The sequence below is a fragment of the Gymnogyps californianus genome, chromosome 1, assembly GCF_018139145.2.
Source record: "Gymnogyps californianus isolate 813 chromosome 1, ASM1813914v2, whole genome shotgun sequence".
Taxonomy (NCBI): Eukaryota; Metazoa; Chordata; class Aves; order Accipitriformes; family Cathartidae; genus Gymnogyps; species Gymnogyps californianus.
In genome coordinates this window covers 46424025-46449874 of record NC_059471.1, presented here as the reverse complement: position 1 = coordinate 46449874, position 25850 = coordinate 46424025, and the positions used below count along the sequence as shown (strand labels likewise).

General features: G+C 40.7%; 1 protein-coding gene across 2 annotated transcripts; it reads left to right on the top strand.

The window, feature by feature from the left end:
- Window positions 1-893: 893 nt before the first annotated feature.
- Window positions 894-19699, top strand: FBXL3 (F-box and leucine rich repeat protein 3). Of its 2 annotated transcripts, none has more exons than XM_050909421.1 (5): window positions 894-992; window positions 5345-5708; window positions 8350-8472; window positions 11604-11775; window positions 17209-19699. In XM_050909421.1, exons 2-5 carry the CDS (start codon window positions 5346-5348, stop codon window positions 17850-17852), a joined length of 1302 nt encoding a protein of 433 aa, XP_050765378.1. In that variant the 5' UTR covers window positions 894-992; window position 5345; the 3' UTR covers window positions 17853-19699. The 2 variants fall into 2 exon arrangements, with proteins under 2 accessions (XP_050765378.1, XP_050765385.1); XM_050909428.1 differs by lacking the exon at window positions 894-992 and adding an exon at window positions 1457-1540.
- Window positions 19700-25850: the final 6151 nt, after the last annotated feature.

Genomic DNA, 25850 nt, shown 5'->3' with positions numbered 1-25850 from the left:
TAAATAATTAAATTTAAGTTTTGGGAATCTCAACAACTTTAAAAAGTTCAGTCACATACAGGACTGAAAAACGAGCTGTATGTGATGCACCACATACGTGGGGGGACCCATCGTAACAAGGCATTTGCAACCCATGGGAATTGTCACACATCACTTAGTCTCCTTTGCCTGGCAATATCCCAAGCACTTCATTCCCAGCGCCTGCTGGACCCACGAAGCATTGATTGTTTGCTTTCTCCAATACATTTATTCCTAAGGCTAGCCTGACATGGGGCTTTCAAATTACTGAGATAATTGGCTCTATCAGTGATGAAGATCCAGCTCCTCTGCCAGTATTACCCCCGGTATATTTTCCCAGGCTTCACTCCCCCCTTTCCTGGCCGCCGAGCACCTGACTGGGACGCCTCCAGGCAGCCCGGGCCTTGCCACCCCGCAGTGCAGTAGCCAGGCGAAGCCAACGGCCTGCCCGCCACGGCGGCCCGGTCAGGAGGTGTACACCGAGACAGCAGGCGGTTAGCGCCGAGCCGAGGCAGCCGCGCAGGCGGAAGGAGGACGGGAGGACGAGACGGCTGTCCCCCAGCAGCCGCTACCCTCAGCGGCACCGGACGGCACAGGCCCCCACCGGCACCACCGCCCCGGTATAATGGCTTCAGGGCGGCCATTACGGCGGCCAACCGCCCCGTGACGCCTCGCTCGCGCCGCCTCCCGCGCGCGACAGGGCGGGGGGCGGAGGGGAGGGGACGCACCGCCTCGCAGCCCGCCCGCCGCCATTTTGGCTGGTTTGCGTCGCTTCCGCTGCTGGGAAGTAAACAGAGAGGGAGGGAGCGAGGGAAGCAGCGACGCGGGTGGGACGGGACGGGACGGGACGTACAGCCGGCCGGGCGGAGGAGGCGCTGGGGTCGGCTTCGGTGGAGGGAGCTGATGTGGCCGGAGAGGAGGCGCCAGCGCGGCCCGAGTCCCGGTTAATGCGAAGCGCAGCAGGGAGCCGCCAGGTGAAGGGACTGGAAGGGGGTGGGCGGCGGCGGCGGCGGCGCAGCAGGACCTTCCTCTGGACCGTGGCTGTGTTGCCGATGTAGGGAGGAGAAGGGGGTCCGAGCAGCGGGGGTGGCAGGGCTTGGGGCCTTGCCCGGGAGCGGAGCGTCCGCCGGCGGTCTGTCAGAACCCCGCGGCGCCGCGCCCCGGGTTGGGGCTGGGCCGGAAAGAGCCGACCCTGAGCTGAAGCGTCTCCGGGAGTAGCGGGGCTTAAAACCTAGCCCTCCGTATTTATAGGGTGTCGCTGCCTCGCAGCCTTCTCATAATAACAGTAATAAACTGTAAATCCCTCCTTGTTTTCAGCATAACTAGTTGTTCGCGGCGATTAGGGGTTAGGTTTGTGTCTGGGTCGCCCCCTCTTTCAGCCCGTTCCCCCCATTAGCGCACGCCCTCCTTTTGTTTCTAGAATAGCCTTACTTCAGGTGTAAAACAACACAACGAGCTCAGTTAGGCTTGTTCATGGGAAAGCGTTATCAGCGGGATGTAAGCAGCCGTGCACAATTTTCTGGTGGGTTTTTTTTTTTTTTTTAACTGCCATTGTGTTCTGTCTGCACCTTACTCAGCAATAAAAACAATGTTAAACATGTGCTTTGCTCCTCCTCCTACTTGGTGACTGAGCTATGTGATTATGGTTGAACAATACTGTATTGCAAGCAAGATAGTGTGGGTTGTGCCCAGATGCGGAGTTCAGAACACTGAGTTCAGAAACAAGTTGTTATAATAGGTTGAGAAGTTTACTTGGAAAATCTTAAGGAGTCGGGCATCCTGATTTCACCTATCTTTCTGTCCTGGTAGAGTTCGGTATTTTTGTTGGTTTGGGGTTTGTTTTCCCCCCTTTCTGTCAAGATCTTGGATTTTAAAGCAAAGTTGATTATAGCAGCAATTTGGAAAAACTGATCAGTGATAAGTATGTCCTGAGTATGCCAGAGAGAGTTAAAAGCAAGATTGATAGTTCAAGCGTTGTAAGATGTGATAAGCAATCATTGTTTGAAAAATAGGTTTTACCTATACGGTAATGTGCTAGTACGGAATTTTGCATCAGTGTCTTCCTCGTTGAAAAGTTATTTCTGTTGGCCTTGGATTTAAAAAGGTTAGCTCTTTAGACTATTGGATACATAAAACAAAGTGAACTGAACTGCCTAATTGTATTTGCCTGTTCCTATATTAAATTTGCAGAAAGGTTTACTCTCTTAAGTGGCCTTTTTTTTTTTAATAAATAATTTTCAGATGACTCTGCAAACTTCCATTGGCAAATATTCATTCTTTCACTTTTGTATTTGTTTTATTGTTAGGCATGTTAAGAGGTTGCAACCAGTTACGTTTTTAGAAAGCTATTGTAATACTTTGAATGCTGAAACAAGATCACAAAAATTAGTTGAACAAATTAATTAGAAATTAGATGACAAAACAGTCATCTAATTCTTAAAATCATATTTTTAGTCTTGAGCTTAGACTTCTTTTCTCTTTTGAAAAAGTTCCACAGGGAAATATTTTTTGAAAACTTATGATTACTCTCCCTTTTCAATTACAGGAGCATCCAAGATGTCAGTAACAAAAAAAGTTGTCTGGAAATGATTTTTCCCATCCTCTACTTTTCAAGCTGTGGCACTTAGAACACATAGCATCTTATTTTCTTGGAAGACTGTGACCTGAAATTCATCATCAGTATAGCTCTAGTGATGGCCATATCGTCTCTTTTCTTCATTGGCTGCCTATAAAAACTTAGGATAGTACCCCACGACTTCAGGAGCGGGTTTTGATCTGTAACCAGCCTATATTAACTACTTAGAGCTTATCGAAGTTAGCTCAGAGGTGCAACGTGTAAGTTGGCTGTCACTGACCTGGTCCACTTCTGTCAGCCATGTCTCAGAGGTTATTTCTCCAGCTGAAAAATTCATACAGTTTTGTCAGTGGCAGCTCACTCCTGGTCTTTTCGGGGGCTGGGGGGCGGGCGAGAGTGTCAGATCTAGTGCTCATGTCTTTGAAAAGATCAGTTGCAGTAAAAGTGCTGTATATGTGAATCAGCTCTACTGTACACGCACAATAGCCCCTATAATGTGATAAGGGAGAAAATCCAGAACTTGACCCCTTAATGCAGTGATAAAAGTAGCCTACCTAACTAGAAAATTTATGCACATATATTACCTTAGTAGCAAAAGATGAGGCAGGATCTCTGTAGAGGAAGACTTGAAGAGCCAAGTCTAACAGCTATCTTGTGTAGTTTTTACAGACTAACAAGAGATTGCTTTGTAAAGACTTAAAGACATGAAACACGCTATCCCAAATTTAGTAAGTGAATAGCTTGCGTATGGTAATTGCTCACTATAACCTAGTTGTAGTTGTTTGGAATATCTGTTTAGTGTAAAGTTTAAAGGAATATTGCATTTTAGACTAGCTTATTACAAGTAATATTCTTGGACTATGCTTAGCAGTTATCTCGAGCACAAACATGACAGGTTTGCAGTGGATTTGCTAATCTAATTCTTGATTAGTTCTTAAGTTTAATTATTCAGTTTTCACAGTTGCAAAATTTAATTTCTTCATCTTTTTGTTAGTTGCAGATGGTTCTAAGTCATTATTCAGTTTTCTTGCTTTCCGTCTGTACCCGTGAAGTTAGTGGCTCAGCAACAGAACTCTCTCAGGTGGAAAGCTTGTTTCAGCACAGGAGTCGTGTTTTGCATAGTCTTATAGTCATGAGCTGTGAATCACAGTAAATAGTTCTCAGGAAGCAAGCAGAGATTTTTGCTCAGTAGTGTTTTCATCTTATGATTGCCCCCGAGTGCTACTGGGATTAAAACAGGAAGTTGAAAAAATCGAGACAAATTCTGTTTATCAGTCTTTCATGACAGTATGTTCAGGTTTGTTTGCATCGTTTTATGAATAGCTTCAGACCTTAAGGGACAGCTTGCTATTGTCTTGTGAGTAGGTAGGATTAAAGTGTTTCAAAGATAGGTAAGGAGATGCTGGCTTTGAAAAAATAATCTGTCATGCATTGGATGATAAACAGTATAATTTTTCACTTGTATATCTAGCATATTACACTTTATTTTAAACAAGACTTCTAAACTTTTACTTAACTGCAGTACATACCAGGGAAAGTTAATTGTCCAGATCCTAAATGAACTGGGCATATGATAATCTTATAAATCATGAGGGCTGGGGGGTGTTTATACATATCAAGCCCACCCCATCCCCGGATTCTCTTAGCTTTTTAGAGGCTATAGTTGAGTGTATTGTAGTTTAGTGTGAGGTCTCATTCATAGTCCTTTAGGACATGATGTGCCTTGCATTGAGGCTTTTAAAAATGAATGATTGGAGGCTAAGGTCAATTGTGAGCTGGCATGTACAAAAGAACACAGTTTGATTAAAACCCAATCCTAGATTTATTTCAGATGTATGTAGTGGTGGAGGGTTTTTTCCTCTTTAATAATGTAATATAAGGTAGAACTTGCGTAAGTGAGACCACTCTGGAAGAAGTATATGCTACTGAGAATGAGATAACGTTTTGCTGCAGACTTGCTGAATTTAATATGATTTTGAAGAAAGTTTGCTAACTCTTCTGTAAACCTTTTTTGTGGGTTGAAACTTCCAGACTGTTACTGGAAATCTTTCATAATCGCTATTTACTAGTTAGTTGGAAAAATGAAAGCACGCCAATGTTCTTGATGAAATATGTTTTTAAGGATACTGATTTAACATAGATGCATATTGAAGTAACCTTTTTTTAAATAAATAAAAAGAAAATAAAGGTTCTTCCTGTCTGGGAATAAAAATGAATTGGCCAGATACAACATCTGCAAGACACAATGCCTGCAAACATGCACTCATTATTTGCTTTCTTGCCTGCCTTTTGCCTTCCACAGTTTCAAATGTTGTTTCTGGTAAATAGGACTGGGGCAGCAATATGAATGTCAGTGTTCACAAAATTGTTCAGAAGACTGTCTTTCCATTAGTAGGAAAGTAGAGTGATAATCAATGAAACAGTAAAACAAATTAGGTTCAAAGTGTTCTCAAACACAAAAGTGAAACACTGAAAGGAGAGTGACTGTTACAAATGGATTGGCACTGTTAATGATTAAAGAAGTAATATTAAAGTTATCTGTTTAGATGGTAATGTTATTTTTAGACTACCACTTCAACCTCATTGTTACTTGGGGTTTTTTCCCTCGTGGAAGGAGGGGAAAAAACCCTGCAAAAGTGTGGTTACAGAAAACGTGCTTTTTCACCTCCACAGTTTTCTATTAATATTGTTCTTTTTGGCTCTGTTACATTTACAAAATATATAGAAATTTTTTTTTTATTATTTGTATAGAATGAAACGAGGAAGGAAAACTAACGAGGCCAACAGAAGTTCATCTGAAGAGACAACTGAGAAAGAATCCAAGAGACACAAGGTTATAGATGAGAATACCATAGTTGTGCAGAGTCCTGACTGGGCAAACCTGCTTCAAGACATTATCCTGCAGGTGTTTCAGTACTTGCCCCTTCTGGATCGTGCTCATGCATCGCAGGTCTGCCGAAGCTGGAACCAAGTGTTTCATATGCCTGATCTCTGGAGGTGTTTTGAGTTTGAACTGAATCAACCAGCTACGTCTTACTTGAGGGCTACGCATCCTGAACTAATCAAGCAAATAATAAAGAGGCATTCCAATCACCTGCAGTATGTAAGCTTCAAGGTAGTGTATTTTATAGGCTTTTTAAAAGTAATTTTATAAATATGAAAGCATTTGTTAAATGCCTTTTTTTTTCATTCAGAATATTTTAAGGAAATATCTCTGATACTTTTGAGACAGTTTTGATGGTTCATCTGTATAAATATCAAAGCACGAGAAGTATGATTTAATTAATGTCAGTAATTGAAATACTGATGATAAGTGGTAATTGACAGTTGTGATCAAAACATTTTAACATACTGAAAATTAAAGAACATCACTAAATGTTAGGAAAGGCTTGTGATGTTATTTTTGTCATTAGGATTGTCAGTTATTTAAAAAGAAATATGGCAGCTCTCAGTGTGGTAGGCCTTGTTTTCAGGCCTAGTATACTGAAGAAATGGGTTCTCTAAATGGGCATATAGACATGGAGGTTACCTCCCAATTCATTTGTTTATTTGGATATATTTTCAGGACCAACACTTGGAATAACAGTTCTGAACATACCTTTTCATTGCCTTAATTCCATTAGGTTGGGATTTTTTTGTTTGGTGTTTTTTTTTTCTTTTTTCTTGTAGCATCTTAGCTACTTGAAATTCTGCCTCAATGAGTGGGCAGAAATACTTCAGTTTTGATACTACTGTACATGTGGGTACCTGCCTCAGAATTAAGTTTGATCAGGATGCATAAATTGAGCATTTCCCCATTTCACATTCTGTAGGGAGTTGGATCTAATATTCATGGTTAGAAAACATCTAATGCACAGAGAGTGACTTCAGTACTACTAGTAAGCAACTAGCAGTTTTAGTACTAAATTGTATGGTGGTGTCCATGTACGGCATCTACTCAGCACAGCTGTGTTTCAGTTAATTGAAAAAGTACGTGGGATTTGCACAGGATGATATATCTACTGATTGTGCTTGGCTGAGAAAAACCATTTGGTGACAGTTGGCTTTGTTAACATCAAGGAATTATTTTCAGGAGATGAAAACCTTTAACATTAGCCTACATATCATTGTGTTTTGGAAGGGTGCTGTGAAATAGTCATGGCTGCATATGCATCAGCTATGTGGCAAATTTGGAAGGGAAATGAATTCTGCAGCAAGGTGGACATACTAGTTGATTGTTTCTGAGATCTGGCAGTTTTAATGTGGGAATCATCAGCATGTGGGTAGCTGGGGCTACATGATCACATGTATTGCTACTGCTTGATGCAATACCAGATACAAACTGTTGTCACAAGGTTTGCAGGGTTTTTATCAGTGTCCAAATTGAGAAAATGTATAGCAGTATCAGAATGACCTTCCAATGTCTATCTTCTGTCTATGTTGGTTTGCACCAAGTGTTTTTGAAGGATTTCAGATGCCCTTCACTGGTAGGGTGATACCCATGTCATGTCTTGAAAGTGTCCCTTCAGTTGTCCTTCAGTGTTGCAGAATGAACACTAGATCGCAGAAAATACTAAGTAGCAAGGATAATCACAATAAAGTGGATATAACACTGTTACTCTGTCAAGGCTGAAAACTTGGGGGTTTTTTTGTAGGCAAAGAAAGATTGGATTGTTGAAAATCAAGGTTTTTCAGCTTGTATTTGAGCAGAAAATGAACATTCATTGGATTTAGAGCAGTTGCTGACAAGGCAGTGTGGCTTATGGTGGACTTAAAATTGATCTTGTGATCAAGCTTTTTACTGTTCTGTAGGTTTGCAAAGCTGTCATGCCCACTGTATATAAGAGGTTATTTGGAAGGCACATCTGAGTGTTGGGGGAAATCCACTGGAGGCATATTGAGTGATTCGGTTGTGTAACAAGCTGACTAATGAAAATTTTTTTTTTTTTTTTAGGAGTATCCATTGCATATCTGTTGTGGCCCAGTCATATAGGTTGATGAAGGCCCAGTCGTATAGGTTCATATGATAATGCACTTAACTCTCCAGCAGCTCTTATGTTATGAGCTGAGTCACCATAAAAGGAAGCAGCTTTTTCACACAGTTTATAGAATTCTTGCATTTTGATAAGGAAGAATGTAAAGAGGAAGTGGGGTAGGATCTGGATCCAATTGAACCTCCACTTGCTTATTATTTGATGTGAATTGAATATCTTGAAACAAACTGTTTAGCTGACACCTCACCATGCTAAATTGGCATGTCGTGATAGGACAAGGCGTAATGGATTTAAACAGAAAGAGGGTAGATTTAGATTAGATGTAAGGAAGAAGTTCTTTACTGTGAGGATGATGAGGCACTGGAACAGGTTGCCCAGAGAGGTTGTGGATACCCCGTGTCTGGAAGTGTTCAAGGCCAGGTTGGATGGGGCTTTGAGCAACCTGGTCTAGTGGAAGGTGTCCCTGCCCATGGCAGGGGGGTTGGAACTAGATGATCTTTAAGGTCCCTTCCAATCCAAACCATTCTATATGATTCTAAATTTTACCAAAGTGTTTAGGAGAGTGGTAAATTTATAGTAAATTATCTTCGATTTTTGGTATGTACTTTTTGGGGAAAAAAGAATGACATTGATGGATTCCCAGTGAGGTGTTTTGTGGGTTTTTTTGACATCACATTTCAGAAGGTAAAGTGAAAAAAACATTGAAGTACATCTACTGTGCTTTTTTGTAAAGAGTGTGTTTGATGCAGTGTTTTCTGAACAATAAATCTGTTTCGTTTTAAGGTGGACAGTAGCAAGGAATCTGCAGAAGCAGCTTGTGATATTCTGTCACAGCTTGTGAATTGCTCTCTGAAAACACTTGGGCTAATTTCAACTGCCCGGCCAAGCTTCATGGATTTACCAAAGGTATTTTAATATGTATATTTTTCTATAGCAAAGTATTGCAGTGGTTCATACAGTATTTCTATAACTTTATGAAGAGTTTTATTGTAAGTATATGAATCTTTGGTAAAGAAAACTTTATTATTGGGCTATGTTAAAGGGAGGAACTGAGATGTTGTACTAAGATGGATAACTAAAGTTTCACTCATTCTCTGCCTCATGTGAGAGCTTAGTCCTGACCTTGTTCTTCCAAGTCCTCCTGTCTATTGACCTCAATGTAATACTGAGCAACATGATGCAAGTCAGAAGGCTAGACGATTCATGTCTGTGTAATTGTACTGTGGGACTGGGGGAGATGTTTAGGAGACGATTATAATTGAATGAGTGGTAGAGTTTTATCCATGTGGACTTGCTGTAGGGATTATATTATCATTGAGCTCTCTTTAGAAGCAATATGACCATGATTTTCAGTACTTCATGTCATGTAGTCAGGTGTCGGATTCTTAGGCAAAGTGCACTGTATTTCTGAAATTCTCTGTCAGATTTTTACCTTGCATGTTTACCAAAAATTAGATTTAGTTAGAAGACAGCTAATTTAGAAGACAACAAATCTCTTATGTGTGCTTCTAAACAAGAATTCCTGCTAGTGAGGTAGAAATGTACTATTGCTGAGGAGCAGGAAAGCAGTTGGGGTAACCTGGGCTGCTTGTTCTATGGCAGGGACATCTCGGATGTCTCGCAGCCTCAATTCTTGAATCCAGTCCACGTGTATGTGAAGGGCCAGGTACAACTAGACTATTAGCTGGATCTCAGTGATGTCATTGCTGATGATGGCAACAAGGACAAGGAAGAAGTAGGGGCAGCCTCAGGAAGGAAAGTAGGCTGTAGGGTTTAAGCAAGGTTAGCTACAGAAGGATTATCAATTATTATCCTTGGCAGTGATCACAGCCACGTCATGTAGTCCTCTCGAATATGTATTTTTAAGCCTTAATTTTCAAAGATTTTCCAGGTCTTTAGGTTTTGGATGGTTTTTTTCCTTTTTCAATGTGCTTTGAGATGTGACTATAAGAAAACCTGAACGTAGTGAAAACAATCCAGAGTCTTGGTGTGTTAGCAATACTTTGTCCTTTCAGCTCTTGCATATTGTATTATTTCTTAATCTGAATACTGTTTTAGCTCTCTTACTTAGTTTTCACTGGAGGGATATGTTATGCTCCTATTCAGCTTGCTGAATAATTATTTGTAGTTGTTCATGCTATGGTCTTATTCAGCTCCAAGGCTTCTCAAATACAGGCTTCCTTTTTTTGTTCCTAACAGGTTCACATGTGGCCTTTTAAAAGTATATTCAAAATGAGCCAAAATCAACTCTAGGCATAATTTGCCTTTTGATATTTACCACTCCAGTAATATTGTCACCAGCATATGTTACCACCCGCAGTGATTTTTAAAGACTAGAATTGGACCGTGAATAAATTCTTGTGGGAAGCCGTTAGTAACAGGCTCATTGGATGAGAAGCAGGCAAAGATGAATGGATCTGAAAAATGGTTAACACTACAAAATTATTTTTTTTAATCAGACTGTATAAGAAGTCTGAACTACTTTGCATTATCTTCATTGGCGCTCTTCTGATTTCAAATAACATGATATCTGGCAAATATTTGTAAATCACATTTAGGATTGTGTTGCCTAGTCTTTTCACTAAGCATATTCTACATTAATCTTTTAATGAATTATACTATAGGCTACATATGTGTCAATATTCAAAAGACATTAAATGCCCAGCTTTTACATTTTGGGATATTGCCTGTCTTCCGTTAGCTCTTCAAACTACGGTTTCAAGTTACCTGTTTTTGTAAGCTTTGCCTTTCTATTTAATAGCCTTCTTAGTGAAAGGAATTACATTCTAAATACAGAAAATAAAAATGCAATACTAACACTTTTGAAATACAGACTGGAAATATTATTAAAGCACCTCTTCTTCAGTACGTAATGTATATAATCAGTGTAGTGTCAGTATGGTTGGGAGTGGTCCCTAAAGCCAAAATGCCTAATGCTTCTGATTTGAACTTTTACATTTGCATGAACTGACTTTGACAGTTTATGTTAATGTGAAAATATTAATTCCTTCTCTAAATCTAATTGTGTGTGAATTTTAGCAAAACCACAAACATGTCACATAAGAATGAGCAAATACTGTTGCCAGGCCTTCTCTCATATAACTGTATTCAGGATTCTACATGTGCATGTGGCCCAGAGTGAAACAGTATTGAAATCAAAGTAGCAGGTAATTTTATGGAATACTTAATGTAGTGCATGGAGGAAGTACTTTTTTAAGTCTTCAGTCAATCTTGTAAGAAATCATGAAGATAAGCTAATTATTCGCTTCCTTCATACCACCAATGATTTCTGCAAGCACTACTGTACCTGCTCCTTAGTCTGTGTTTCTCAGGGTGTCCTGGCCTCTGTCCTTACTGGTAAGTTTCAGTAGTTACTTAAATTAAAAAAGCTGAGGAGCAACCTTGAGCACTGCACCTACATTATCTATGTTGCTTAATCAGTAATTAATTGATCACCTGCTCCTTAGCTCTGTTTGGACCGCTCCAGTTAGCTTTCCAAGACAAATCCATTCAAACCCTAAATACTCTGTGTGGACGGTAGGCAGGCAGTAGTATCATTAGGCTTTGGACACATCTTAACTGTACAGGGTTGCCATTCTTGACTGTGTTTGCATCTCACCAATGCAGCACAACTCGCCATGTGGGAATTCCTCTTCTAGAAGATGCTTGTTTTAGAGTGCGACTTGCAAATTATCCTCAAAATTAGGGCTTCTAGGCTTTCTCTTTGCTCGTGATCTTCCTATAGATTTAAGTTTGTGTAATGGATTGTCCTGGGTCAGGTTCTTGATTTACGTTTAATGTTAGACATTCTGATTTGCCAAATACATAGACTGATAGCAAAAAATTATTATACTTCCTCTACTCAAAAATGTCAGGTTTAGTATTAATTTTTAATTATGTGATATCAAAAGAGTGCTTTTTTAGCAAATGCTGTCAGTAAGTAAAAGAAAACTAGGACTACAGTGTACAGTGTAAAATCATTGAGATTTTTATTTCAGATACTACTGTTCCATTTAAACTTTTTTTTTTCCCCCCAGTCTCACTTTATTTCTGCACTGACAGTGGTGTTTGTAAACTCCAAATCCCTCTCTTCACTTAAGATTGATGATACACCAGTAGATGATCCATCTCTCAAAGTGCTAGTGGCTAACAACAGTGACACGCTCAAACTGTTGAAAATGAGCAGTTGTCCTCATGTTTCTCCAGCTGGTAAGCTACTGTATTTTGTTGGGTTTTTTTAAATGTATGCATTAAATTCTGTCTGAAACCAGTAAACCCCTGAAAAAATAGGGGTGGGATGAGAGTGAGGATGAATGCGGTATCTACAGCAACTGTCACTGAATAAAATACTAATTCAACTGGTTGTCAATCTGTCCATCTCACCACTTGCAGAGTGACTACTGAGCTAATAATAAAATAGTGCATGTCTCTTCTGGACAAATAACTAACCTCCTGTGGAACTTAAAAGAGTGTGTATTGACTTGGGAGTGCACTACTTCTGCAATGACTATTTAAGTGTTCCAGTATAATTAAGCTTTTTGGAACGTGCGTTCCTTTTCCGCAGTTCATTATGTATGGGGTTTGAGTGTTGCAATGTCATGGATTATGAAGATGCTGGTTTAGTCATTCTGAAAGAAAGCAGTTTAATCTTTTGCGGGAGAATAAGTGCAGACAGCATCAACAAAGGGGAGATGAGACTGAGCTGCGCAGAACTTCTGCCATTACCAGATGTACTTCATTAACACTCTAAGTGTGTTTGTAGCAAGAATGAAGCCAGCTCGTATCAGAATGAAATCAGTCAAGATTGTTGAAGTTCATAGAAGTAACGTTTGTGGAAGATTTATGCAATGCATGGCAAGTTTAAGATTGATTCACAGCCCATCAACTTAACACTTAAGAGTTTTTCACTGAGAAATGGAAGAGGAATTGTAAATGAGATGCTGGCAACTTAGTTCAATTCCTCTTCTGAGGATGAATAGAAACTATTGTAGTCACCATAGCTTTCTTCATGCAAATATATTGCAACTGTAAATATTAGCTGTATTATATGTAAAATTCACCAGCAGGACTCTTAATATGTGGGGAAAATGATACTGTAGCAGAGGGCATGTTACTGTAGTGATAACAAACAAAACACAAACTTAATACATTTGCAGGTGTAGCTCTCGGACAAAACCTTGTGTTTGGTTTTGTACAAAGAAGTCCTGAAAATGCAGATTTTATTTTGCAGCAGATTTGTCCAGCAAAGTGTTCACCAGCATGTTAACTGGAATGTTATTTCCTTCAAAGCTTTGTAATCATAGATAGGGGGTTCTTTAAATTAGCTTGAGTGACTGGTTTTTCTGACTTAAAATTTTGTTTGAGAATCCTTGTGTCTGAGAAGTACAGGAGCCATAACGTGTTTGTCGAGAGGAAGAGGCTCCAGCAGTAATTTGTAGCTGGGCAAAAAGAGAGTCATTTCCTTGGACTTGGATCCAAGAGTAACCTGTCAGCTCTGGCAGACTTTGCTGGCTTGTGGCTAATCCTTGCTAGAAGGTTTTATGGAACATCATACACTTGATAATTTGGGAGAAGGCATGGGTTTACGAAGTTGTTTGACTGGTGTATCCTGGTTGGTGTATCTTGTACGATGTCTTAAATTGAAGGAACAATGGGTAAGAAATGGCCTGCTTAAGGAACAAGGAGGACAACTACTATTGTCCTTCATGGAGTGGAGGTGAATAGAATGGGATCAGATGCATCGGTGACACAATCAGAGGGTGCTAAGCAAACGGCAGGAGAATTTGATTGCTTCTTTCAGGTATGGGTGTGCCTTGAGATGGAGAAAAAAGCGGATGTATTGGGTTTGCGTGGCAAGGTTTTGGTAGCGTGGGGGCTACAGGGGGAGTTCTGTGAGAAGCTGCTAGAAGCTTCCCCCATGTCTGATAGAGCCGATGCCAGCCGGCTCCAAGTTGGACCCGCTGCTGGTCAAGGCCGAGCCCATCAGCGACGGTGGTAGCGCCTCTGGGATAACAGATTTAACAAAGGGGGAAAAAGTTACTGCACAGCAGCAACTTCAGCTGGAGAGAGGAGTGAGAAGATGTGAGAGGAACAACTCTGCAGACACCAAGGTCAGGGAAGAAGGAGGGGAAGGAGGTGCTCCAGGCACCGGAGCAGAGAGATTCCCCTGCAGCCCGTGGTGAAGACCATGGTGAGGCAGGCTGTCCCCTTGCAGCCCATGGCGGTCCACGGTGGAGCAGATATCCACCTGCAGCCCGTGGAGGACCCCATGCCGGAGCAGGTGGATGCCTGAAGGAGGCTGTGACCCCGTGGGAAGGCCGTGCTGGAGCAGGCTCCTGGCAGGACCTGCGGACCCATGGAGAGAGGAGCCCACACTGGAGCAGGTTTGCTGGCAGGACTTGTGACCCCGTGGGGGCCCCACACTGGAGCAGTCTCTTCCTGAAGGACTGCACTCTGTGGAAAGGAGCCATGCTGGAGTAGTTCATGAAGAACTGTAGCCTGTGGGAAGGACTCACATTGGAGAAGTTCGTGGAGGACTGTCTCCCGTGGGAGGGACCCCATGCTGGAGCAGGGGAAGAGTGTGAGGAGTCCTCCCCCTGAGGAGGAAGGAGCGGCAGAAATAACATGTGATGAACTGACCTCAACCCCCATTCCCCGTCCCCCTGTGCCGCTGGGCGGGAAGGAGGTAGAGAAAATTGGGATTAAAGTTAAGCCCGGGAAGAAGGGAGAGGTGGGGGGAAGCTGTTTTAAGATTTAGTTTTTATTTCTCATTACCAATCAAATCAGAGTAGGGTAATAAATTAAACTGAATTCCCAAAGTCGAGTCTGTTTTGCCTGTGACAGTAATTGCTGAGTGATCTCTCCCTGTCCTTATCTTGACCCACAAGCCTTTTGTTATATTTTCTCTCCCCTGTCCAGCTGAGGAGTGATAGAGCAGCTTTGGTGGGCACCAAAGTGGTGGATAGTTGGTTTCAAGAGCAGACAGGCTGCAAAAATGAGACTCTTGAAGGAAAATGAGAAACTTGAGCACTGAGACTTACCTGTATATACATTCATTACTAGATTAGTTCTCAAGAAATTTGTTAGTGAAGGACAGAGAAGAGTAATGCAAGTGGTGCAAGAGAGAGTCCACTACTGCAGGGATAAAGGAAAAAGTTTGATATAAAACCGTGTGTTGCTTCCAAAGGATGCTCTGAATAATCCCTAAGTTACTGTACAAAGATAAAGAGGCATGTTTGGGTTTGGGCTGGAGAAACAAAGGCAGTGATGTATTTCTAATCTTTGTGAGCATATCTGAAGTTTCTTCTGTTTGCTGTTTCCCCTCTGAAGTTTAACTCGCATTAGAACTGTAGCAGTACCTTGTAAAACAAAATAATGGATATTTTGAAATCCACATCGATGTGCTGTTGTTTATTACCTGAAATATTAGCTGTGGGAACAGAGGGAACTGAAAGCATTTCTGTGAATGCTGTGTTTCTGCTCTGTTTTGGGGGTAGGAGGGTTGCTTCTCTTTGAATGGGGAGGTAGGGGAGAAGAGTGGCCGTAGGGCGTGTCTGCATCAGCAGTTTAGTAGAGGGATTTTTTTTTAATGCAAATCTGTGCTTTATGATATCAGAGCAATTTACCTCTCGGCAACACAAAGGTTTAGGCAGCGCGTAGGGGATGTTCTGTGAATGTACCACTTGCAGCATGGGCTCCAGGCAGGCCCTGCAGTAATTATCTACAGTGTATTGATTGTCAGTTCTATATGCAGGATACATAATTTCATTGACAGTATGTGATATGGATATCCACTCCTAGACCCATAAAAAATCGCAGCAAATTGAACCCCAGTTCTTCCCTTTTTGCATTGCACTAGTGAATAACGTACCCTTAAAGTTAACAAAGATTATTTGTTGAAGGATGGCAGTGTGGATAACAAGCTGGTTTGGATGCTACCTTTGTAGCAAGTTGTTTTCTGAAACTGTGTAGTGATGAGACAATGTATCTGAATCTTGAAACTCTGTTTAAAATATTTCATGTGTCAACAGACCTTGGTATTAGGAAGCAGCATGCCCGAGTGCTTAAATGGAGTGGTCATAGCAGCTGTTGCAGGAGTATTGCTGTAAGAATAACTGTTTGTTATGATTTAAGGACATGAAATGATCTCTGGAATGTGTAGAAGGTACACAGAAGTTTGTAGTTATACTTAGTTGTTCAAATTTTGTACTCCAATCTTAAAAAAAAAAAAAAAAAAAAATTCCTGGATTTTCACTTCATCTTGGATCCCATCCCCTCCCCCCTGAATGAAATAATGAGTATGCTTACATATATAAACTGTTTTTACAAGAAATAGTTGCAATAAGAGTTGGGTTAAAATTCTGTTTATCTAAATTCTGCTTTTTTTTATTCATGTAACAAACTTTTTATATTTGAAATGAGAGTATTCGATATAGTTAGAAGAGCTTCTGATGCATGTGTTCTTGCAGATCCTCAGGTAGAAAATACATACTTTTTTTGGTGTATATATTCATGCAATATTTTTACAGTAATTTTTTTTAAGAAATTGTTTTTAGGCTCAGTATAGGCTTCTCTTTTGAGTTTAATAACTGCATCTTAAAATAACTGTTGTCTTTCTGTATTTCTTCCCATTGCTTCAAAGCTATAGTGTATTGAGCTCAGGTTTTTCAGTTGCATATTAAGTGCTGTGTTCTCATCTCCTCTGTTAATGGAAAGACCATATCCTGAATTTCACCTGGTTTTCTGGGTCATATGAAATGCAGAGGACTGTAGGCTTTTTTTTAGTGCCCTTTTTTTTTTTTTTTTTTTTTTTTTTTTTTAGTACTGTTACCAGTGTGGTACCATTGCTTGTATCTGCAAATAGGATGAGTGGAAACCTTATAGACTGAACTGAATTATTTTTGTTAATGTCTTTGTATTCCATGAGCAGCAGGTTATATTGATTCATTAAAGAGGGAGTCTGAAAATCACTGTTCTGGGAACTACTGCTCCTGATTTTTAGCATTTTCCCTGTTTTTTTGCTGTTGCTTTTCCAAATTTGAATAGTCATACTTTGCTAGAAAAAAACAAATAATACTGTCAGCAGCAACTTCTGTATTTAGTTAAAATCTAGCATTCATTTTATGTTTGCTTTCCTCAGGTGACAGATTTCATTCATGGCTGCTTTGTCAGCCACAGAGGGGGACAGCAGTTCTTCCAGAGCAGGCTAGGGAAATACTTTTATTATGAGTAAGCCCCTTTACAAAAATGAATTTGAGTATATGTGGTCTTACAACAGGGCAGAACAGTCAGAGCATGCTATTTATGTGTTTGTCACACGAGAATCAACTCCCACGGGAAAGTATACAATGCAACGTGTTAACTTCCTTATGTTTCCCTAGCAAAATAGCGATGTAGTCGCATAGTGTACGTGTATCTCACCACGTAGGTACAAAGAAGTCACAAGACCATGCTTATGTGAAAAAGATTCCTGTTCTGGTTGTCCAGTACGATTTTGTTTTGATGTTTGGTGTCGATTGCATGTTGAAATACGTGGTCTTTCATGCTCTTGACATACATAAACAAACTCATTCTTACGTTTTTTTGTTCAGTTATTAGTATATCTATCGGTGTAACCCCTTTCATAATGTTCTCTGTTCCCAGGTATCCTTTGCGTGGCTGACCAGTGTCATGGTTTACGTGAACTGGCGCTGAACTACCACCTGCTGAGCGATGAGCTTCTGCTTGCTTTGTCTTCTGAAAAACACGTCAGGTTAGAACACTTGCGCATTGATGTTGTCAGTGAAAATCCTGGACAGACTCAGTTCCACACGATTCAGAAGAGCAGCTGGGATGCTTTCATCAAGCATTCTCCTAAAGTAAATTTAGTAATGTACTTTTTCTTGTACGAAGAAGAGTTTGACCCATTCTTCCGTTACGAAATACCTGTCACTCACCTTTACTTTGGAAGATCGGTAAGCAAAGACGTGCTCGGCCGCGTTGGGATGACGTGTCCTCGGTTAGTTGAACTGGTGGTGTGCGCCAATGGATTGCGGCCACTGGATGAGGAGCTGATCCGTATTGCGGAACGTTGCAAGTATCTGTCAGCCGTTGGCCTAGGAGAATGTGAAGTCTCTTGCAGTGCCTTTGTTGAGTTCGTGAAGATGTGTGGCGGTCGTCTCTCTCAGCTTTCTATTATGGAGGAAGTTTTGATCCCTGATCAGAAATACAGCTTAGAGCAGATTCATTGGGAAGTTTCAAAGCATCTCGGTAGAGTCTGGTTCCCGGACATGATGCCCACATGGTAAAGTCCTTAAAAGACTTCAGGGCGGATGGAATAGCACCTTAAACCCAAGCTTACCATATTGCAATTTACTGTATAAGCTTATATAATACTATAGTTTTTACTGTAAGTTACTTCATTGTTTGAGTAGAAAATTAATTTTTTCATTCAAAAATGATGTACGAAATTCAGATTCAAAAATAGAAATCATGGATAGCTCCAAACCCCTTTTTCATCCAAACAAAAATCTGTTTTCTGTTTTAGATTTGTTCTTTTTCCTTGACAGTGACCTCAAACTTTTATGGAAATAAAAAATGTATTTAAAATACTGAAATGTACCTGAAAGATATCTGTTTTAATATGCTGTCCTTCTTTGATTTAGATACTAGTATTGAACATGATCAGATCTTAAAAACCAAACAAAACACCACCAAAACTGCATGCTTCTATTGCAGACTATAGCATTTCTAAATCCGGTCACCTAGATGACAAGATTAAGATTATGAGGAGTATTTAGTAGGCTGCGAAATATAAACGTTCTTTTATATAAAGTCATAAGAGGCAAGAGCAATACAGAATAATACAGTTTAGATAATTAAAATATTAAGTTTGCTACCTTATTCAACAGATTATTAGATCCATCTAAAATGTATTTAGAGCGCGAACAAATAGTAGTGTGAGCTACCAAAAGTGGTGTGGGTTTTTTTCCCCCTCTATGCTTTTTAATGTAGTTTGCTTATGGGGTCTCAGATCTGTGTCTAAACCTGTTTTAAGGTATTTTATGTCTAGCTCAGGAAGCGAAAGCATTCTGGGGAAAAATGTAGATACATTGTATTTAAAAACACATAGGAGTTAATGAGCTTTTCTTGCACATTAACCGGTTTGCAGCATACGGTTAGATGGAATAATGTATAGTTTATTAAATGAACGCTGCAGTGTTAAATGTGATGACATGGATGTGAACAGTGTGAGCCAAGAAAGTTAAAATTTGAATGGTGACCAAGAACCTTTAAATCTTAGACCTTTTGGCTACTTTCAATTGGAGAGAAATGACATTGTACCAGTTGCTTAAGCTGTATAAACTAATTGTATACTGTAAATCTGTTTCAGAAATGTTTATGTATAAAGTGAATGTTTGATAGATGATCATTTTGTATACCTTTAATTGAGCTAGTTCAATCATTTCATAATATTTAAAAACCTAAAAGCAGTAAACTTGGCGTGAAGTAGAGCAATAGGCAAAAATTTGTTTTGAATATTCGGTAAACCAGTTTTATTAAAGAAAGTTTTTAGTCTGTAAGTGGTGTAGGCAACATATTGCCTGTGATCTGGGTGTGGCTTGTGACTTCATTTCTTACCGGCAACAGTTAGATTATTTTCTCTTTTACATTATTGATTGGTAACACTAAAGTATTCCCATGACTGCTGAATGTGTTTGAAAGGTGTGGCCAGCCACCAGGCAGGCAAAGCTGCTCCAGCTGTGGGCTGCACTGAACTTAGCTGGTGGCGGCTTCTCATTTGAGCTGTACAGCTAGTTCTGGTAATAAGTAGATTTGCTTCGTTTCTCATTTCAGTAATGTTTATCCAAATGTATAGTTCAAGTGTAATACACTTATGAGCATATTTAAATTCATAACTATATTTTGAGCAAACATTGCTCGGCGGACTAGACATCTTTATAGGGGAGTTGTATGTTTCTGTAGAGCTTTGATTTAAAAATTGCATTTTATGAAATACGCGGGTTTTTGTATTAGAATTTGTTAACTTAATGTAATACTATAATTTGCTTTTATTTGTATAAAAGGTGTCAATATATTTAGTCCATAAAAGTAAAAAAGCTCAGTGTTTTTTATATTCTGACTCTCGGAATTGCCTGCATGATAAAGGTGGAGTAACACTAGTAATCTGGGGAAGAGGACATGTTTTCACTAAATTAATGTGTGAAGTAATCTCATTAGTAGCGCAGTTAAAACCTCTTTGGACCTTGACTGCTGGCGTCCTGATGTTGGCCAGGTTAAGTGGGTCTGTTGCTTACCGCTGTGGTAGCGGGAATAACTGAAAGGCAAGACACAACCTAAATCCCCGAGTTCCCTCACTTCTGGAATTCCCATCTTTGAAGTCCAGCGTTCTGCTTCTCACGGAGGGACCTCCCTCACATCCTGAGGTGGGGAACATGTTGGCAGCTGATGGCTTTATGCTTAGTTGTAGTGGAACTGCTTTCCCAGCAAGGTAACTGGCTGGCCTTTTCTGAGAAGGTCTCTGTCTTGTTGCATAGACTTCAAAAAGTCCTTCGTAGATGCGACACAGTATCGTAACGGTTATCAAAATCTTCAAGGATAAGAAAACCACTTGAAAGCAGTGGTCTCTCTCTCCCACTGAAGGGCAGCAGTTTTTATACATCAAACCAATTACAGCATCCTTAGCTCAAATAATCCAGCTATAAAACAAACTTCCCAGGTAAGCCTATATTCTAAGTAGCTTCAGGAAAAGCTCCGATGCTCGTCGTGTACAATTCTTATTTTGCCTTCTACACACGTTGGAACAAATGAATAATAAAAAAATAAATAAAAATCCATAAAAAATAAATAAAAATCCATGACACAAGTAGTAACAAGTGTTAAGGGAGAAGCCGCTGCCCGAGCATTCACACACCGGTCAAGGAGTTGCACACACACCACCTGAGCCTTTAACTGCTCCGACTGGGGTCCCTTTGCAGCAGACAACTCCAGTGAGCTGATGGGTGCCCCTTTTGCTCCCTCTCCCTCTCTCTCTCTCGCCCTCGGGTGCTGCTGCTTCCCTCAGGCTTGACCCTCAGTTCCCCAAAGCCGAATCTCTAATCAAGGCCTTCAGAATGAAAAGCCTAATTTATTCTTATCTATGGTGCACAAATTTAGACAGCTCGAGCTGGGTGCCTCTGGAGAGGGACCCCAAACACTGATGTCCCTGGGCAATTATACCCTTACAATCTGAATTCCTGCCCCTCACAGCATAGTCTGGTCCAAGAGTAATATTTGGGTCTGGGGTCCTCTCCTCTCTCACTGGGTCCTTTTTCTCATCTCTAGGTGGGTTCTTTCTCTGTCCTGTTTTTTTTAAGCTAGTTGTTACTATGGCTCCTTTTCCTGGCTCAAACTGGCGCTGGGGCTTTCCAAATCTTCTTACTCCTCCAATTGGGGAACAGGTCAACATTAAACAAAAGCATTAAGCAAGCTATGAGTTCTGCTTTATCGTGAACGACTGCTTTTAAGCAGCTAAACAAAGTCCTTAAAGCCCTCCAAAACATATTAACAGCTTCTATAACTTATATACATTCCTGTGCTATTACAGTCTCACAATCTTATCCCATTATTGGCATGTGCTGTTTATGTCTCGTTTGGGTGTGGTCCGTGTGCTCATATAGCTCAGCTGTGCCACCTTCCACAACACAAGAGTACCCCAGACTGTCATGAAGTTCACTAGAAACATGAACACGGGTGTCTTATAGCTGTATAAAACAATTTTCCCTGGGTTCACCTTTATTTCTTGTTTTCAGAAGATAATCCAGTATTGGCTTGGTTGTCCAGTTTTGGGTAGGAGTTGTTAATGTGTGCAGTCACAAATCTTACCTCTGAACGGCAAGTGCTGCATCACTTCAGGTTTTATGATGTAAAATTACTCTTGAAAGCTGCTGATGCCAAACAGCTGAGGTAATCCTCACCAGTTACGCTAGTTTACCGTGAGATAATATATCAAAAGTGAAAAGGTGAGTGATTTAAGAGCAGCTGTTTACATTAACTTTGCAGTTTCCTGCAATTTACCTAAAGCTACAAACTTGTGCATTTAAGTGGGTTTTTTTTAAGTCGGAAACTTTCACTAATACTATGCAAACTGATCTAACTACATAGGTATAAATTAGCTATATCTATTCCAATTGTTAAAATTCTGATGTGTGCCAAATTAATTTCCTGTGAATTTAAAGCAGGGTTCAACTAGGCCTCTTTATATTTGGAGTAGGCCTGACTACAACCTAAACTTTGTTACATTACTTCAGAGATCTGTCTGCATCTTCTGGCCAGCCTAGCTGGCTGCACACAGAATGGTAAAAATAAGTGCTGCTGCTGTATCTAAAACTGGAGCATTAAATCATGAGGAAATTTGTGAAATCTTAAAGGGACTCAGAACTTCAGTGTCTGTAGTTCAGACTACAAACTAAATTCATTTTCCTAAAATACAGATGCTGTAGAAACATGTTCCTTGGAGATATGATTGAAGTTTAATTGTATCAAAACTAGGACAGTGAAACCACAGTTAACCTTAAGATGTTCTGTATGTTCATCTGTGTTCATCCTTTTTGTTAGGTTTTTCCTGTAGGATCACATCCACTGCTGGCTGTTGTAGTTCATGTGGTTTGAAACCGAGACTGTGGCCGTGCCTTCTGCTCTGTCTTCCACCTGTGCTGTTGTACGATGGCGTTTCCTTGCAAAATGCTGAGGAACTGGGACAGCTTTGGACCTTTCAGAGGAAAATCTCTGTTCCTTGCACTCTTGCAGCATGACAGAAAACTCATAGTTTCCCATTTTAGGACGATCCTGCACAAAGATCAGCTGTCGTGGTTTGTTATACGAGTAAGGAGAAAGACTCTTGGGATTCCTTGTATTGTACTTTATCTGTTGTATAGTCTTGTATGGATATAAGATAAAAAGAACTGTGTAATCCAGATTGAAGCCAATGAACGGGCAATCGGGCAGCTTGGATCTCAAAAGCCCATTTAAACATTAGTAAGGCAAGAACTTTGGTGGGTGTAGCATCATACACCAGTTTTGCTGCTTGATCCCCAAGAAGCAAGATTTAAGAGATCCTGAACCCTCCTCCAAACAAAGGCTTGAGTGTTTGGGGGCGGGGGGGGGGGGCGGCAGTGTAGGGGGAGAGGAGGAAAAGGGTTGATTTCCTAATTCTGTAGCTGAAATGTCTGACAATAAGAGAGTATCTGGGCTGGAAGTCCTGCAGACCTACCTGATGGCTGGCTCCTTTCTTCCCTCAGAGGCTCAGGCACCCAAAAGCTATTCTCTGCACTCTGTAACAGCCTTAACGCAGCAGGAAAGAGGCAGGCTTTAGAACAGTCCCTTCTCCCATGGCCTGCAGCATCGAGCCCTTCAAGGGATCTTGACTCTCAACGGTGACAGGAACCCTCCAAGTTAAACTGTTTCAGGAGGTGATGGTTTGCTCTAACCGTTCAACAGCCATTTTGATAGTATTATGTTAGATGGCATGGTATCAGTTGGAAAATTCCTTGCAGGAGTCTCATTCATAATAACAGTTTTTAATCACAGAACGCCACAGGCCGAGTCTACCATTAATACTAAATTTTAAGTGTGATGTGACATGGGAGAGGATTCTTTAATTCTATTAGTTTTCCCTAGACTGAAAATACAATGTTCTCTGGATGGCTGGTAAGGTCTATTTTCACTATCTAATTTTGCTAATTTGCAATCAGCAGCTGACAGTGGGGTTTTTTTATGCTTTAGACTTACAATTTAGACTCCATTGTAAGTGGAAGAGCAGAAGTTATTCCCTAGTTGTGGTGACTTCAAAACCAGAAGAACCTCAACATCAGTGACACCATCCTCAGTTATGGTACTGAAGGCAGCAGCTCTCCTAATCCAGGACATCTGTGAGTGGGTTTGTGAGGGGGAAGGCAGAAAGCATTTGTACCAGCTATTTTCCTTGCATGGTCCTTTGGGGAACAGGAGCCACCTGCTCTATTTGACCTTGATGTATGACAAGCCAGGAACTGCCTTGCTTGAGAACCCTCCTGGAGTGAAGTGTGGGTTACAGCCCTGAGCAGCTCAGTGGTATAAAAATTAAGCAGTTTTGCACAAGACCACTGTGCAGACTTCAAAATTTTTGTATTATTACAGAATGATCGCATATTTTTACCCTTAACTTGCATAAAAGCAAGGAGCAGAACCAAGCACAGTGTAAAGTGACCAATAACTCCTGTATTCAAAGCATGAGTAATGACTCAATGACACATTCACTGGAGACAGGTAAAAGAGAAAGTAGGAGCTTATCCTTGAGCCCGGCAGTTAGGACAGTCCCCTGGTTCCTATCATCAGGCAAGTGCTAATACCAGCTGGTTGTGAGTGAAATGTTAGGTGTGATCCTATTATTCCTGCTCCCCTGTGTGACTTTCAGCAGGAAGACATCCACCTCAAATGCTTGAGCTAAATAGGTGGTTTTCAAGCACAGACAACAGATCACCAGGTGTACAGAAGCTGTTAGTTGTCACAAACATTGCTTTTTAAGTGAAAAAAGTGTCACCTTTATGGATCTATTCTGGGCTTGTCTAAACTTCACAGAAGTAGCCTACTCATCACCTCAGTGTTATTTTGGATCTAACTCTATAGGCCTAACTCAAGGATTCTGGATTCTGCCTACAAGAGAGCACTGCACTCATTAACTTCAGTCTAAATGCTAGTGAAACTATTTCCAGTGCAATAATTAGTCAACAACTGCACCTCTTCCAGAACTGTCATTTGCGCTGGTGGAGTTTATTTCCACCCGGCTGTGCATTCAGTCTGAACAGTTAGCTTTTAAGGTTCTGAACAAAAACTCCCAAATTGAGAGAAGCAAAGAAAGTGAGGGGCTCTCTCTCCAACACTTGTGCCCAGAAGGGATAAATACTGGCCTCAGAAGGAACTCCTGTATGTTAAAAAAAGGGCAGCTCCAACCTTGATAATCAGTACCTTTAAACTGAGGATAGAGTTCAAAGTGCGAAACAGACTTGCATACACACATGGCTGCATAAAGGAATCATCAAATGATCGTCAGTGTGACCTGCTGCTGAATACACTCACAGATTCTGTCTCAAATAGCTGCTTCTTTCTGCTTCTGCCTGGAAGGGATGCAATATCCTCGACAAATAACTGTCCAGCTGTCATCTTTTTTTGTTGCTAGAAATATACTGTCCTCTAACTTGCAACTAATACATGCTAGGATGTAACTGTTTCTCCTTGAAGCAACTCCCTGTACCATTCAGAGTATTACGATTCAAGTTAAGTTAAGTTGATGCTAAGGTAACCAGATTGTACAGATGAAATAGGAAAAGAGAGAAGGGCTGTTATTTAGGTACAAAAAGCCCAGGATATTATAAACTTGTACTGATAGAACCATGAAGTTACATTTGACCACAGACATGAAAAGTGATTACTTCTTTCATATAGACATCCACTATTTTTGATCAAGTTCTTTAATAATCATGAAGGTTTTACCTCTGCAACCAGTCAGCTATGCCCAGTTGTTGTATAATCTCTCTAGGTATTACTGGTCCACAAGCACCCATCTTTTTGATTGTTAGGAGCTGGACAAGGCAGCTTTGACATGTGGGATTCAGCTCCCATTAGCTGTGTATTTCAGGATTTGGCATTTCCAGTTCTGTAAGGCTCTTCTATGCATCACAAAATACTCCAGCTATTAGGGGAAAAGAATAACTTCGGTGCATAGGCTCCCTAAGTCCTGTATGAAGACAAGGAAGTACAGTATTGTGAACAAACAAACAGCACTGTCAGGCTGAGCAGAGACCTCTACCCTACTATGAGGGAGCATGACCTACCCCACCATGGCATCTGCTTCAGGCTCTGAAAGGTCTCTAGCTGCATCAATCCTACAAGCTTTTTAGCAAATGCTAGAGAAGAAGCTTTTGGGGCTTCTACTGGCTTGGTTCCATGATCCTATTTCCCCTTCAGAGCTTTGGACACTGGTTTTGAGGTTGAGGCTTTTTCCTGAGAAGATAAATGTCGGTTCAACATTGTTGAGGGTTTTGAAGTCATAAAAACATGGATCAGCAAGAACATACCTTCTGTAGACAGGCTTGCTGCACCCCTTTATCTTCCCTAGTGCCTCCTGGATTACTTTCTTGGTGGGTAATCTAAAGAATCTGAAGCTCAGCTGGTTAAAGCAAGGGCTCGTGACTTACTTCGGCTGCAAAGAGTAAAGTCTTTCAAGTTGAGGCAGAAGAGGAAGTTTCACATAACAGTGGGACTAATTA